General features: G+C 46.3%; 1 protein-coding gene across 1 annotated transcript in view; it reads right to left on the reverse strand.

Annotated features, from left to right (window-relative positions):
* Window positions 1–14831, reverse strand: part of LOC107124792 (transmembrane and TPR repeat-containing protein 1-like) — an 87035-nt gene extending 72204 nt beyond the window's left edge. The window contains exon 1 of the mRNA XM_015428302.1: window positions 14506–14831. Within this exon, the coding sequence (XP_015283788.1) occupies window positions 14506–14831 (326 nt within the window). The remainder of the gene's footprint in view (window positions 1–14505) is intronic.
* Window positions 14832–14889: the final 58 nt, after the last annotated feature.

Here is a 14889-nt window from a genome sequence, read left to right on the forward strand (position 1 = left end):
TTTGGAAAATATTTGAACACCGTCCTTGTCTTAAAATATTTTATTCATTATGTTAAAATAAAACATTCCATAATCATTTTTTTTCTTTTCTTTTCTTTTTTCAATTTTTCCAATTTTTCGGAAAAAAACAAAAAGGCTTCAGGAAAAAAACGGGGGGGAAACTGTTTTTTTCCTAATTTTTCCGGGTTTTTTCCGGGCCTTCACATCTGCTGCTCCTCCAATCAAGTGGCTGCAGAAAAATGTTCCAGCCTAGAGAACTAGACCTGAAGTAGATGGGAGGCAGATGGACAGAAGGAAGGTCACAGAGGTGGCACCTGGAGACTGTTGCCTGTCTCTAAAAGTTCTACAGCCTTAGCTTTTCCCATTACGTTATACCACCACCACCACCCATCTTTTTCTTCTTTCTGTTTTTGCTGTCAAGTCACAGATGACTTATGGTGACCCTAAAAGGGTTTTCAAGGCAAGAGACATTCAGAGGTGGTTTGCCATTGCTTGCCTCTGTGTAGCAACCCTGGATCTCCACGGTGGTCTCCCATACAAATACTGACCAGGGCAGACTCTGCTTAGTTTCTGGGATCTGAGGAGATCAAGTTAGTTTACTGTGGGTAAGAGAAGCCTCCTGCTTGTTCCAATCAACAGGACAAGAAAACGGGTGATGGAACTAGAAAGGGAGTATAACAGGATGGGCTACCAACTGCACATTCTTCCATGTGCGGGCTTCACCCCTACCTAACTGGATGCTGCGGGAGGGTCATGCAGGGTCTCCAAGACACAACGGCAACCTGGCACCCAAGACTGGCTTTATATTTCATGCTCCAGTCAGGTATTTTCCATCTCTTACAAGTAAGAAAAGAAATATACCCATCTTGTCCTGGAAGCTCCACCCTACTTTCCTACTTTGTGTCCATCTATCTTCATTTGGTTTTTCTAACTGGATCAAGAATTAGAAATAGAACTACATATAAATGTGAGGCTTTTTTAACAAAAAGGTCTCTGCTGTGCTTTTTATTAAATACCCCTGAACCTATCTGGATCTTACAGTTTCCAAAACAAAAGCATATAAAGGGGAACCAAACTTGTAAAAGAAAGCGAGAGGGAGACAGAAAGAGACACACAGAGACAGAGAAGGAGACAGAAAAGGAGACAGAGAGAGACCCACACAGAGAGCGCACAAGAGCTGTTTCCCAGGCTTATAAGGTTTGATTACGTTTGTCAACCCTTCTGAGAACTGAGGGAGAAAGACAAGCTGACTGTTTGCTTTTAGAAACAAGTCAGAAAAACAGAACAAGCAATTCCAGCTATTAAACTGCCTAATGGGCAAATTACACATTACCCCAATTACATTAATATGCACTTCAAAGCTTACTCCTCCCAAACCACATACAGCTCCTGCTCTTTACTGTTTGTAGGGCACTTACAATGCTTGCATTTCAGACTCCCTCCATAACCTATGGGCGGACCAGTTTTCTCTAAGGAGAAAATAAGCCAAATGGCAAGGTTGCCTGTAGCCCAATAATGGATGGTTTTGCCATCATAACCAGAGAAATTCAAAAGGAAAAAAATGCCACCCCAAAGGGCAGAGAAAGAAGCGAACAGCCCCAGATTAGTGATTGATAACAACCTTCTATGTAATTTTAACAGAGTTATGATTTTACAAACAGTCTTGCAAGGAAGGAAGTACCTGAACATGTTTTTAGAAATATACTTTCACGTACTTTGAGATCAAGCTTTTTGATACTGTTAGATTAAGGTTTGGGGTGGGGTGGGGGTTGCCGTTATATACTTTCACGTACTTTGAGATCAAGCCTTTTGATGCTGTTAGATTAAGGTTTGGAGTGGGGTGGGGTGGGGGGTTGCCGTTAAGTCACATCTGACTTTGTGACCCCCGTAGGGTTTTCAAAGCAAGAGACACAAGAGACCAGATCTGGGTTGCCATTACCTGCTTCTGTGTCCTGACCATAGACTTCCTTGGTGGCCTCCCATCCAAGTACTAACCTGGGCTGACCCTGCTTAGCTTCCATGATCTGATGACACCAGGCTAGCCTGGGCCATCTAGGGCAGAGCACAGCATCTGCTACTGTCTTTTGACTGGAGATATCAGGGACTGAACTTGGGACCTTCTGCATGCCAAGCAGGTGTTCTTCCACGGAGCTTCAGCCCCATCTAAGTTGGATCTTGTCTCTGAAAGCTCATGCCACAATAAACTTCGTAGATGTTAAGGTGTATCACATGGATAGGCAATACTAAGAATGCACGTGTGGCTAGCCTGGCCTATCCAGATAAGAGCCAAAAAAAAGTTACCCATCGAAAATAGAAAGGATTTCATGGCAACAGCATGTGCATTCTCTTGGGGGTGGGGCTGTAATTATGCACAACATACGACCTTTCTGTGTATGGTTTTATAAGATCCACTTTTACTGGGGGACAGTCTGAAAATCTGTTTACTGTCTGTACCATCTACCCATCATCCACCCTGTGCGTGCATGCATGCACACAGTTGCATTCCTCCTCCCACACAGACACACTGTCCACTACTGGGATTTGATAGAGTAGGTTCTTGAAGACAAAAAAAACTCATGCTACATCAAACATGCCCATTTATCTTTTAAGGCAAGACTACTGAGTGCTAGATAAGACATCTGACAAGCCCACTGGAACAGCTCCTTGCTTTAAGGCCCCACAATCTTTCACCATTCTTTGTAAGCAGAAATCAGGGAGGAAATTTTCTTGAGGCAAAGGCAAAAGAAGAGCCTGGCTCCTAATTCATTCACAGCTACAGAGAGCAAACAAGAGGTCTGTGTTGGCCCATAATGGTTTTTATCCACATATCACCAGAAAAAACATTATTGGGTTATTGAGCATAGATTTCGGTATCTTTAAGGGTAGATTCTTATAGGCTTTTGTTATTTTCCTTCTGCATTCCCCCCCCAAAAACCCACAACATTATTTTTCAACAGACAGTAAACTAAAGAACATGACATGACGTGGTAACATCCTCAAAATGTTGGGATCAGAATTCTGAAGTGTAACCTGTATTTCATATATACAGTCAGTAGAAACCTTCCTGCCTAGATGGGGCTACCAACGTTCCAAGTGAGGTTTCAGAGAAACAAACAGAGAAAATTCAATGTAGTATGTAATATAAATATAAAATTCTATCAAGATAGGCTACGTGAAAAGGGTTAAAAAACAGTAAGGAGGGGAAATAGTTTAAAAATACCTTTAGGTACCAACATTGCGTAATTTCTCAGTGTTGTCGCTGCTTAAACCACTTAAATGTAGCTAATTTTAGTTCTGTGCCAGTTTTCTGGTCTAGTTCTAATTTTAGTCAGTTGTAGCTGCTCATACTACTTAGGCGTTTTTTTGTATTTGATGAAGTGTGCCTTGCACACGAAAGCTCATACCTTGAATAAGCCTTTGTTGGTCTTAAAGGTGCCACTGGACTCTAAATTTGTTGTACTGCTTCAGACCAACATGGCTGACCAACTGGATCTACTTAGGTGTAGGTTACTTTAGTTCTAAATAGGGGTGTGCAATGTTTTAAAAAATAGTCTTTTTCAGTTCGGGTCTATTGGACCCCCCAAAAAAAATTGGTATTTCCACAAAACCCTGGATCCCAATACCATTCAGAACTGGGATTCTTTTGAAATCCTAAATTTTTTCAGGCACAGTAGACCTGAACAAAAAAATACTGATTAAAAAAAGCCAACACACCCCTGTGGCTGGCTCGGCTTCTCCTGCAACGTGGAGTTTAAACTGTGCCACAGCCGGAGAAGCTGGCCCAAGGATTCACTGTGCTGCGGCAAGCAGATTGTTCCCTGCGGCACAGCAGTTTCTAGGGCTGGCTTCTCTTGCAGCCTGGTTTAAACTGTGCTGCAGGAGAAGCTGGCCCCAACCCGCAGTCTATTCCCCCCAGCACAGCTGATCCTCCGGCTGTCTTCTGCAGTCCCTTTAAACTTTTAAAGGGACTGCAGTAGACATCCGAAAAACAGTTGGGAGATTGCTCCCGCCTCTCTACTGTTTTCAGATCAACCGGCAATTCCTGAATACATCCGGGATCTTCTCAAGACTTTTTTTCCCGTTTTTTCCAAGAAAACCCGGATATATTTGGGAAGCCAAAATATACCCGAAAAATACTGATAAGGTATTTTGGGGGTATATTTTCGGCTTGGGTAGATCTGAATGCACACCCCTAGTTCTAGACAGGCTCAGAGGTTCTTGGCTAGTTTTACTGCAGTATGGGAAGGGTTAAACAGAGGGTCAAACAAAGGACAAGGATTAAAACTGAGAGCACAGGGATAGCTTAAACTCCAGTATCACTTTGAAACTTCTTATATGTATAGATTAAAGGAATAATACCAGAGACTAGGGATAGTGAGTTCGTAGATAAGGCTAAACCTTAAGCAGGTTTTTGTAATAGAAAAAGGAAAACAAATAACAAACTGCAAACAGTGTTTAAAGATATCTAGGGCTTAAAAAACAAACTGGGGTCCAATTTTAAACTAAACCTAAAATTTTAAGCTAATTCTCACATTCTTTAAAGGAGGGATTTTTTTCCTACAAGAAAACAAGCCGTTATGTACCTCCTGTAACCGCTGAGCTTATTCAGCCAGAGTCCCCTTTAATACAAGCCTAGAAGAGCTAAATTAACTTTCAAAATTAAATTAGTATTTGAAGTAAAAGGCAGCCTGAGAAGGAGAGGAGGTCTGAGCATCTCCCTTTCAGCAAGACCTATTGTTAATCAGCCAGAGGCTGACTCACTCATCCTCCTTTATTAACTCCCAATTAGTGTGATTGCCTCCAGTGGGGGGGGGGGTGGAGTTTTAGTCCAAACTATTTATTTAGGGTTCCTACAAGCAGGCCCCAGCTCTGCGAGGTAGCAGGCCTGCTCCAGTGCTGAAGTGTCACAGCTCCACTGACAAAGTGTCTAGAACGAGGGAACAAGCAGGTGAGGTTAGCAGATGAGACAATGGTGTAGGGAGGAAGGGTTTAAGTTTCTTAGGCACTGGGATGCTTTTGGGAACAAGAGGGAGCTGTAGAAAAGAGACTGACTCCACTTGTCTGGAGAAGGAACCAGGCTGCTGGCGCTTAAAATCAAAAAGGTGGCAGAGCAGTTTTTAAACTAAATCTTGGGGGAAGGCCAACAGGAGATGAAATGTCTCTGGTTCCCGATGGCTCATCTCAAAGAGATGAAGGGGTACCTGTTACTGTTCTACAGGGAAATGGATTAGGACTGGCCACTGAGGGGGTAACAAGCAATATTGACAGCCTGACAAGGTCTAAAGGTCACAGGAGGAAAGTTGCAGGCCTAACATGTCTGGGAAATTATAGATGTTTATGTACAAATGCTAGAAGTGTCTGAGGTAAAATGGGGGAGCTGGAATGCTTAGTGTCAGAGGAGAACATAGACACGGTGGGCATATAGCAAAACACATAAAGACTAACAATATTTTTTTCTAAATACATTTGAAGCAAAAAAAGCAACCAGGGAGGCAGTGGGGTCCTTGGATGACCAAGGGGTAAAAGGATTACTAAAGGATGATAGGGAAATGGCAGAGAAGCTGAATGCATTTTTTTGCCTCTGTCTTCACTGTGGAAGGTGGGAGGTGCTTGTCCACTCCAGAACTGCCGATTTTGGGAGGTGATGAGAGAGAAGGTCCTACAACTGATGGACAAACTAAAAACTGACAGATCACCAGGCCCAGATGGCACACATCCAAGAGTCCTGAAAGAACTCAAATGTGAGCTTGTGGATCTCCTGACAAAAATATGCAATCTATCATTAAAATCTGCCTCCATTCCCGAGAACTGGAAGGTAGCTAATGTACCCCCCATCTTTTAAAAAGTTTCCAAAGGAGATACGGGAAATTACGGGCTGGTTAGTCTAACGTCGATAGGGGATGGAACACTTTCCCTATGAAGAAGGATTAAAGAGGTTAGGGCTCCTAAACTTGGAGAAATGACGAGTGAGGGGTGACATAGTAGAGGTTTACAAAATTATGCATGGGATAGAGCAGGTAGAGAAAGAAGTATTTTCCTCCCTTTCTCAAAACAAAAGAACTCATAGGCACTCAATGAAATTGATGAGCAGTAGGTTTAGAGCAGATAAAAGGAAGTACTTCTTCACCCAAAGAGTAATTAACATGTGAAATTCATTGCCACAGGAAGTGGTGGCGGCTACAAGCATAGACAGCTTCAAGAGGGGATTAGATAAACATATGGAGCAGAGGTCCATCAGTGGCTATTAGCCACATGGAATAGATGGAACACTATGTCTGGGGCAGTGATGCTCTGTATTCTTGGTGCTGGGGGGGCAACAGTAGGAGGGCTTCTGGAATTCTGGCCCCACTGGTGGACCTCCTGATGGCACCTGGTATTTCTGGCCACTCTGTGATGCAGAGTGTCAAACTGGATGGGCCACTGGCCTGATCCAACATGGCTTCTCTTATGTTCTTAATGTCTATATGTATTTTAGTGTCTATGAATTATTACACATGCTGTAATTTTTTTAATTCTTATATGGAGCAGATTATTGCTCTATATGAAGCAATGCAACCAGTGGCCCCATTCTAGCAGCACAAATGGAAGCCACCAAAAATATGCAATAGGGAACTCATTCCATATGGCACACTTTTTGTCTGCACATGTAGTGCCAGTTTCAACCACAGTATCACAAGCCTTCTTTTTAGTGGTTTCCCATTAAAAGGGAGGATTTAGGGTGGATTCAAAAGACCGCAAGATTTACAGTACAGCTTCAATTATTACAAGACAGCCCGATTTGGGGGAGGTTTCATCATATGGTGATTCGCCATGAGAAAAGTCGTTCCATCTTCTGAGAGCGCTTTGCTCTGCTAAGGAATAAGCTCCTATCTCAAAAAAGCCAGCTGCATCGACCCAGTAAGGAGTCAGAGCGCCCTATTTCTCCAAAGCAATGGGATATGGCCCTAAACTTTACACCTGTTGTCTCTATGAATCTCAAGATATGACTTATTCAGCAAAGAAATTATACTTAGGATATACTGAATACCACAGCACCTTTTTAATAAACTAATTGCTGGCATAACTTACCGGACGCTTCTCTTAAACATATGCTTCGGGCACATCCAGTTATTCAATCTTTTTGGGAGGAAGTCATTACTCATATTGATGTTGTATTAGAATATTCACTGATCTTTCAGGTTGCTTACGTACTTCTAAAGCTTAAACTATTTGCCTGCCTCCTGAAAGCTAACTGGGCAATGAAAATGGAACCTCCATGGCCTTATTATTGCCAAAAGACTTTATTACAACACTGGAGAGATAAATGCCCACCTTCCATAATCCAGTGGACTGAGGACTTTAAAACCTTTTGACATTTGAATGTATGGCATACAGACAACAATTCCATATGGACAAATGTTTAGATATTAGGCTTAGATGTAGACTTGCCACCATTGTTATATTTTTAGTATTTCTTTTCTGAGTTTTGTAATTATTTTTTTTAAAATTAAAAACCACCAAAGGACAGGGAAGAAAAGGAGCAACCCACCCACAAATTCCATTATAAGACTATGGAATTTTTATTTTTAAAAAAAACTGTAGAAAACTAATCTGGTACAAATCATGATGCTGATCGAGACCAACTTATTCTGGCTTGCAAGCGCTTTTCCAAGAGATCAGAAATGAAGAAAGAAACCTCTTCCATGTGCACATCATGTACTTTTTAAAAACCATCATATGTTTTTGGCAAGATTAAGTGGTCTGATGGGATGCCAAAAATAGGGAACCAATCTGATGGATTTTGTTTAAAAAAGAAGCAGCAGCAACAGCAATATCTACAAAGTACAAGAAAATATACACCGTCTTCCTCCACTTTTTCTGCCAACAAAATAAATGAGCAGCCAATTCCCCAGACACAGACAAATGCAAGAAAAAGGCGAGAGAGGTCTCAACTCAAATACACAAACAAAAAACCTTCCGTTCCTCAGTCTGCACTTGGCACTGCTGCCAACTATTGGCAAGTCCCTGCTATTTTCAGCAGAAGAATTCCAGTAACAGGTCAGCTTAAGGGAAGAACTATGGGCTGCATTCAGTCCAAGAAGGAGCTTTGGAAGTCCTCCACTTCTCCTGCACAGCGAACTGACTAACTACTGCAGTGGTCAGAGTGTTAGGCTAAGATTTGGGAGACCCAGGTTTCAGTCTGCCATGGAAGATTGCTTGGGGGATCTTGGGCCAGTCATACCCTTTTCAGCCAAGCCTACCTCACAGCGTTGCTGTGAGAATAAAACAGAGGTGAGGAGAATCATGTAAGCCCCTTTGGGTCTCCACCGGGGAGAAAGTCAGGATATAAATAAATAAATAGGTTTCTTGGTTTCTGTTTGCAGGGATTTCTTTTAAGCACAGGGAAGCGTTCAGAAGAAGCATTTCCCACTTGCAGTGGTATCATCAAAATGGCTATACTTTGGTTTGGTGTAGTGGTTAAGAGTGGCGAACTCTAGTCTGGAGAACCGGGTTTAATTCCCCACTCCTCCACATGCAGCCAGTTGGGTGACCTTGGGTCAGTCACAGTTCTCTCAGAACTGTCCTCTCAAGAGCAGTTCTCTCAGAGCTCTCTCACAGGGTATTTGTTGTGGGGGGAGGAAGGGAGAGAGATTGCAAGCCCCTCTGGGACTCCAAGAGAAGGGCGGAGTATAAATCTTCCTCCTCCTCTCCATTCTACCAGAACAGCCGTCTGCCCCTTTGTCACAGAGCATGTAGAGAACTAGGGCAAACAGTGGATGCCAGCACTGCACACGCAGCAAGGGGAGGCGGCCCCAAGCTCTCTAGCACAGGGACTCCATGTTGTCCTGCTCTATCCTGCTTCATGGAATTCTGCATCTAAGCCAGAGGTTCCCAACACGGTGCCCGTGGGCACCATGACACTCACCAACACCTTTCCTGGCGCATTCCCATGCATTTTCAGAAAATGGGCAGGGCCAGCTGGGGCTTTTAACTAGCAGGGCTTCTGACTGGTGGTGAAGATTTTTTTAAAACTCGCTTTAGCAATAGTAGTCACCACAGCACAAGGACCTTCCCAGTGTTACTTGTGTGTGTTTATTTTAAAAGGTATCCTGTGAAGCAGAGCTTCTGCCAGAAATGTTGAAGAGTTACTATTATAACTAATCCTGACTTCACTCCTTGATGTTGTGTGGTTGGCTCCGCCCCCTGTGGCAGCCATACTGTGGCTGGGCCCACCACCCTGTGTCAGAATTACAAAGGCACCTGAACCTGATCTAAACACACATACTGCAGCAGAGGAGTGCTTACAAATGCACCCAAGAAAAAGACGAGTGGCTGTGCCGTAACAAAGCAATGGCATGGGTATACAACACAGTAAAGGCAAAGGTTTCCCTTGCTCGAAAGCCAGTTGGATCCGACTCTAGGGGCCAGTGCTCATCTCCGCTTCCAAGCCGAAGAGCCAGGGCTGTCAGACATTTCCGTGGTCATGTGGCCGCCATGACTAAACGCTGAGGCGCACGGAATGCCATTACCTTCCCACCGAAGTGGTACCTATTTATCTACTTGCAAGTTCTTGCTTTCGAACTGCTAGCACAAAACCTAGCGCAATTGCAAAGGCAGGCACAGGGCAAGGGGAAGGAGGCATGAATGGCAGTGGTGGCTCCCCATCAGTTATTAAGACGCACCCCTAGTTTTGATCAATATCCAGAATACATGAAGACACCACAGTCCAATCAGTACACAACGCCACAGGACCAACAACGTGCACACTTCACAGCTACACACATTCCAGCACACAGCAGCCACCTAACACAAAAGGTCTCTGCACAGTCTAGAGGTGCATGCGCCCTGCAGTATGGTGTCATCAAGCGAGCTGGATGTGCAAGCACCAAGGACAGGGCCAGAACACAGGCAACAGTGAGGAACCCAAGGCCATGGATCACACTGTGGTATACGGACTCCATCCATGAAGTGAATGATAGGCTTGCAGCTGGATGTGCTGGCAAAAATCAAGCAGAGATCTTTAAACCCAGGAAAGGACGCAAGAACAGCAAGTGAAGTATAGCCTCAAACGCCTCTGTTGTAATAGCTTTCCCCCCACTCAACAGGCTGTAAGGGGCGAACCATCAGAGCCAAAGTGGCCGTGTCTCAACGAAGTAATGGCATAGGCACACCGCAGAAGACCTAGTGTAGTTGCAAAGGTAGGCATGGGGGCAAGGGGAAGGGCCATGGGTCGGTGGCAGAGCACCTGCTTGGCATGAAGAAGCTCCCAGGTTCAATCCCTGGCATCTCCAGCAAAAAGCAAAAGGTAGTGGGTGATGTGAAAGACATCTGTTTGAGAACCTGGAGAGCCACTTTCAGTCTGAGCAGACAATACTGACTCCAATGAATCCATGACCTGATTCAGTATAAGACTGCTTCATGCATATCACTAGTACAAAACAATGATAGCCACAGAGTGTTGCAGGGTGCCCGAGCAACACCAGATAAAATCCTTCTAGTTATCTTAAGCACTCCGCTCACAGTTATTTCACAAACTATGAAAAACAGAATTGTTCAGGAAAGCATTTTTATAAAGACATTAGGGCTGGAGTGTACCAGAAGGGTTAAGGAAAGCATGTTTATAACAAGAATAGAACTGTGGGGTCTAACTCTATGCTATATATAGTGTACACTGTATTATCTGTGTATTATCCTGCTCTTACCACGGTGTTTTCTACTTCTGTAATTCCATTTTCTGCATCGCTTGACATGTTCTGTCTGATACCTTTTTTTTGCACTGTTCCTCATTTTTGCAATCCTAGTCTTATTGCATTGCTTATCAGAGTTGTCGTGATGCTTGGTTACATTGCTTTACAGCACGGAATCCTCCTGGAGTCAAACTGAGAAAAGCGAACTACAAACAGAGTAAAACAAATAAATAAGCGGTGAATCCTTATTCCTTGCAGGAGCACAGCCTCAAAATGAGCAGTGGAGAAACCAGGGAACAAATGCATGTTCCAAAGAAACATACTCCAACACTGCAAAGTGGGCAAAGGCCCAAGGACTACCTTCCTCTTAAAAGGTATCTGGGAAGCCCTGACCTGCATAGCCCAGGAAAGCTCGATCTTGTCAGATCTCGGAAGCTAAGCAGGGCTGACCCTGGAAAGTACTTGGATGGGAGACCTCCTTGGAATACCAGGGCCAGGAGGCAGAGGCAGGCTACCAAGACAGGCTATCCATGCCCCAGTAGGACTCACCAGGGGTTGCCAGGGCTTCCAGGCACAGACACACACAAAACACCCAAGAAAAGGTATCTGGGAAGTTACATACCTAAGGAACAGACTAAGTATGTCCACAGAGCGAAGGAAGAAGAAGAAGAGGAGGAGGAGATTGGATTTATACCCTGCCCTTCACTCAGAGTCTCAGAGAGGCTTACAAACTCCTTTCCCTTCCCCTCCCCATAACCTGTGAGGTAGGTGAGGCTGAGAGAGCTCTTTCAAGAACTGCCCTTTCAAGGACAACTCTGACAGAACTATGGCTTGCCCAAGGTCATCCAGCAGCTGCAAGTGGAGGAGTGGGAAATCAAACCCAGTTCTCCCAGATTAGAGTCCGCGCACTTAACCACTACACCAAACCACTACCCCAAAAGAGACAACAGGCAGGGGGTGGAAGAGAGGTAACACTAGTGCAGACCCTCCCATGTCCTTAAGCCAGCATTCAGCAGCAATCCAGAGGATACCACTACCAACACACCCTTTCCATTCTTTCTGCTAGCACACATGCCCCCAAACAATGCTCCCAGAAGGTATCCTCTCATGGACGAGTGGTCCAACTACGGCAGAGGGAACCTCCATATTCAGCCTCTGAAACCCACTGCTAGGAGGCCTTGGCCTCCATGCCCTGTTTGATGGCCCTCCAGGGCAACTGGTTGGCCACTGTGTGAAACAGGATGCTGAACTAGATGGACCACTGGTCTGGTCCAGCAAGGCTCTTCTTCTGAAGAAGGCCTTCGGTCCAGTCCCAAGCAAACAGCAAAGCTATACGTCTGCTGCAGCCCTGAATCTCAGAGCAGCTGAATACCCCCAAGCAACACTGTTGCCCAGTGTCCAACAAGAACCTGAAGTGATGGGGATGAGCTATACTTCCCACTGCAGCCTGGAATGCAAGACACCCATTCTGTATTATGAATTAACCACAAAGCACAAACCCACAGAGCCACAGCTTAATAGTCTGGAGGGTGCAAACTCAAGGAGCAGGCTGCCTCGTATGTATTTATGTTGGGTATTACAAGTTGAAAACACTCAGTATAACTGGGGTTAAATGTTTGTTTATGTTACTCACAGGAAGTCGCATGTTTTTCATGTAACCAATGTTCTTTAGCTGTAGAATACCCCGGAATTTTCTCCCTGATCTAGGAATTTGATTGGGACTAAAGTGTCAAGGTGTATTAGCATTTTATGGCTCTCTTCCCGTCTTTGTTTGGTGTTCTGAAGAAGAAGAGTAGACATAATCTCTCTCTTCTAGTTTTGTCTTTGTAGAGTAAGGATGTAGCAGATTTTGCTCTGTTATTATTTTCATCCCAGTTACCCTTCCCATGCTAGAATTTAGTAAAAACTTTATATTTTAATCACACATGGACTCTGAGTCTGAATTATTTTACTCAGGCACTGCTAGACTATCTTATCTCGGCTAAATACAATTTTTTCAATATCTCACTTTTTGTTGTTCAGTCGCACAGTCGAGTCCGACTCTTCGTGACCCCATGGACCAGATCGCGCCAGGCCTCTCTCTCACTATCACCCAACAATTTACTTATACCCTACTTTTCTTTCCAGTGGGAACCCAAAGCAGCTTACAACACTGCTCTCCCCTCCAGCATTTGTACTGCTTCTAATTTAGGAGGACTGAGCACAGAATTGCTATGAGACACCGGAGGCCATTATTCATGAGGGCGGGGGAAGAGTTCCCACGCTATGCGATACAGCCAGATGTCGACCCCAAAGCACAGAGCCACAGAGGTTTACACCAGGGAGGGCGGCATGATGACACTGCTCAAATCTATTGCCATATCGCCGTAACTGGATAGTAGCTGCCAACAGCCATATTCAACAGACAGGAGTGGGAGAACCGGTTCTGAATTCAGAGCCTACTCAATTTGCAAATGCCGTTCGTATGGATGCAGTACCAGAAGAAGAAGAAATAGCTGGCATGCTCAAAAAAGGACAGGGAAATATTATTTTGTACCAGGTGGCTGAGATTCCACCAGACACATCGAAGACAAATCAGAGGGCTCGAAACAGTTTCTATCCCAGGCAAGTGGCCACGAGAATCAATGGAAAACAGTCGGGGGACCAAACTTTATAAGCCTTTGGTGTAGAAGTCCCTAGGAAAGCCAATCTGCCCTTCTGAATTTCTCCCGGACACTGGCAGGGAACAGGTCCATGACTGGCAATCGGCACCACAAATCCCTCTGTGATCAGCACCAATTGGGATGTGCACTTCTTGGCTCAATCGCAGGCGAAGGTGGGGCTGGGGATTTTTTTTATGGCTTATCCTCCCCGCCTCCACAAGGGAGGGCCACACCAACGCCTGGCAGGGATTATTATTCTGGCAAGCCTGGGGTAGTGAGTGGGCGCAGGAAAACTACCAGCTCTCTTCCCCCCGCCCCCCCCCCCCCCTTGGACATCCCTACTTAGTAGGATTCATCTTCTGGGGAACAAAATACAGGCACTGAGCCTATATGTCTTCATCTTGAGAGGACTTGCATTGGAAATGTATCAGCAATTTCTGCTGAGGCTGCGGGGGGGGGTTGGGGGGGGGGGGGGGGGCAAAGAGGCAAGATGGAGCTGATGGAAAGATGAGCAGAGAGGGGAATCGGGGCCGGGCTTGGAAGACGAGGGCAGCGGGTCTCAGCAAGATCCACTACTCAAGCGTCACCTTCTATGCTATCCCCCGCTGCCGAAGGACAAGGGAAAGTCCTCCAAACACGCACAGAGTCTTTCCCTTTCGGTGACGGTTTCACCCCCGGGTTAGCGTTTGCCACTGGAAGGTCCTCCAGGAAGGAAGGAGGGAGCTCTTCCTATTCCCCCCCCCCCCCCGCGCGCAAATGTTCTCCGTTAAATGCCAATAGACGCGAATAGCCCTGATCATGATAAGTGTCGCAACCGTTCCCACGCTACCGAATAACCCCAACAAGTCCCTCTGCAGCACCAGGGTCCCCCCCCCCCCCCCGCCGCACCAAGCCAGAAACGAATCGCCCTGATCTGCCCCCGCCCGCCTTTTTTTTTTTAACAACAGCCGCAAGTCAAGTTTCCCCCTGGCTTGGAGTTCAGCATTCTCAACGTCTGCGCATCCAGAGCCGCTGCAGAAACGCCGCCGGGCCAGCAGCGAGGCACACGCGTTGGCCATCTTATGTACTTGCCGCGCCGGCTCGGCGCGCCCCGAGGCATGTGCAGAGTGCGTTCCCCCTCCCGGCCGCCCTCCGGGTCCTACCCCAGTGCGTCGGGGGAGGGGGGCGAGCGCGGCTTGGCCGCGGCGCGGACTCACTTGAAGGTGAGGATGCAGAGCGGGCGGTAGGACTTGTGGCTGGTGTTCTCGGCCATGCCCTTGCCCCAGAAGTCGTTGGCGAAGGCGGCCGCCAGGGGGGCTCCCGGCCGCACGTCGGGGTTGTTGACGATCGCCCACACGTCGTCGTGCACGAACTCGCCGCGCAGTGAGTTCCAGTAGCAGAGCGCGGCCAGCAGCGCGGCGCAAGCCCCGGCCCCCCAGCGCCCGGCCCGGGCAGGGAAAGGCGGCCGCTGCTGCTCTTGCTGCTGCTGCGGAGGGGGCGCTCGGGGCTCCCTGCTGCTCCGGCTGCCTCCCGCCGACGCCATCCCGCCGGCCGGCTAGCTCCCTCCCTCGGCCGGGCATCCCCCTGCCGCTGCCGCTGCC

Source organism: Gekko japonicus, unplaced genomic scaffold (genome assembly GCF_001447785.1).
Source record: "Gekko japonicus isolate JY-2015 unplaced genomic scaffold, Gekko_japonicus_V1.1 scaffold3179, whole genome shotgun sequence".
NCBI lineage: Eukaryota > Metazoa > Chordata > Lepidosauria > Squamata > Gekkonidae > Gekko > Gekko japonicus.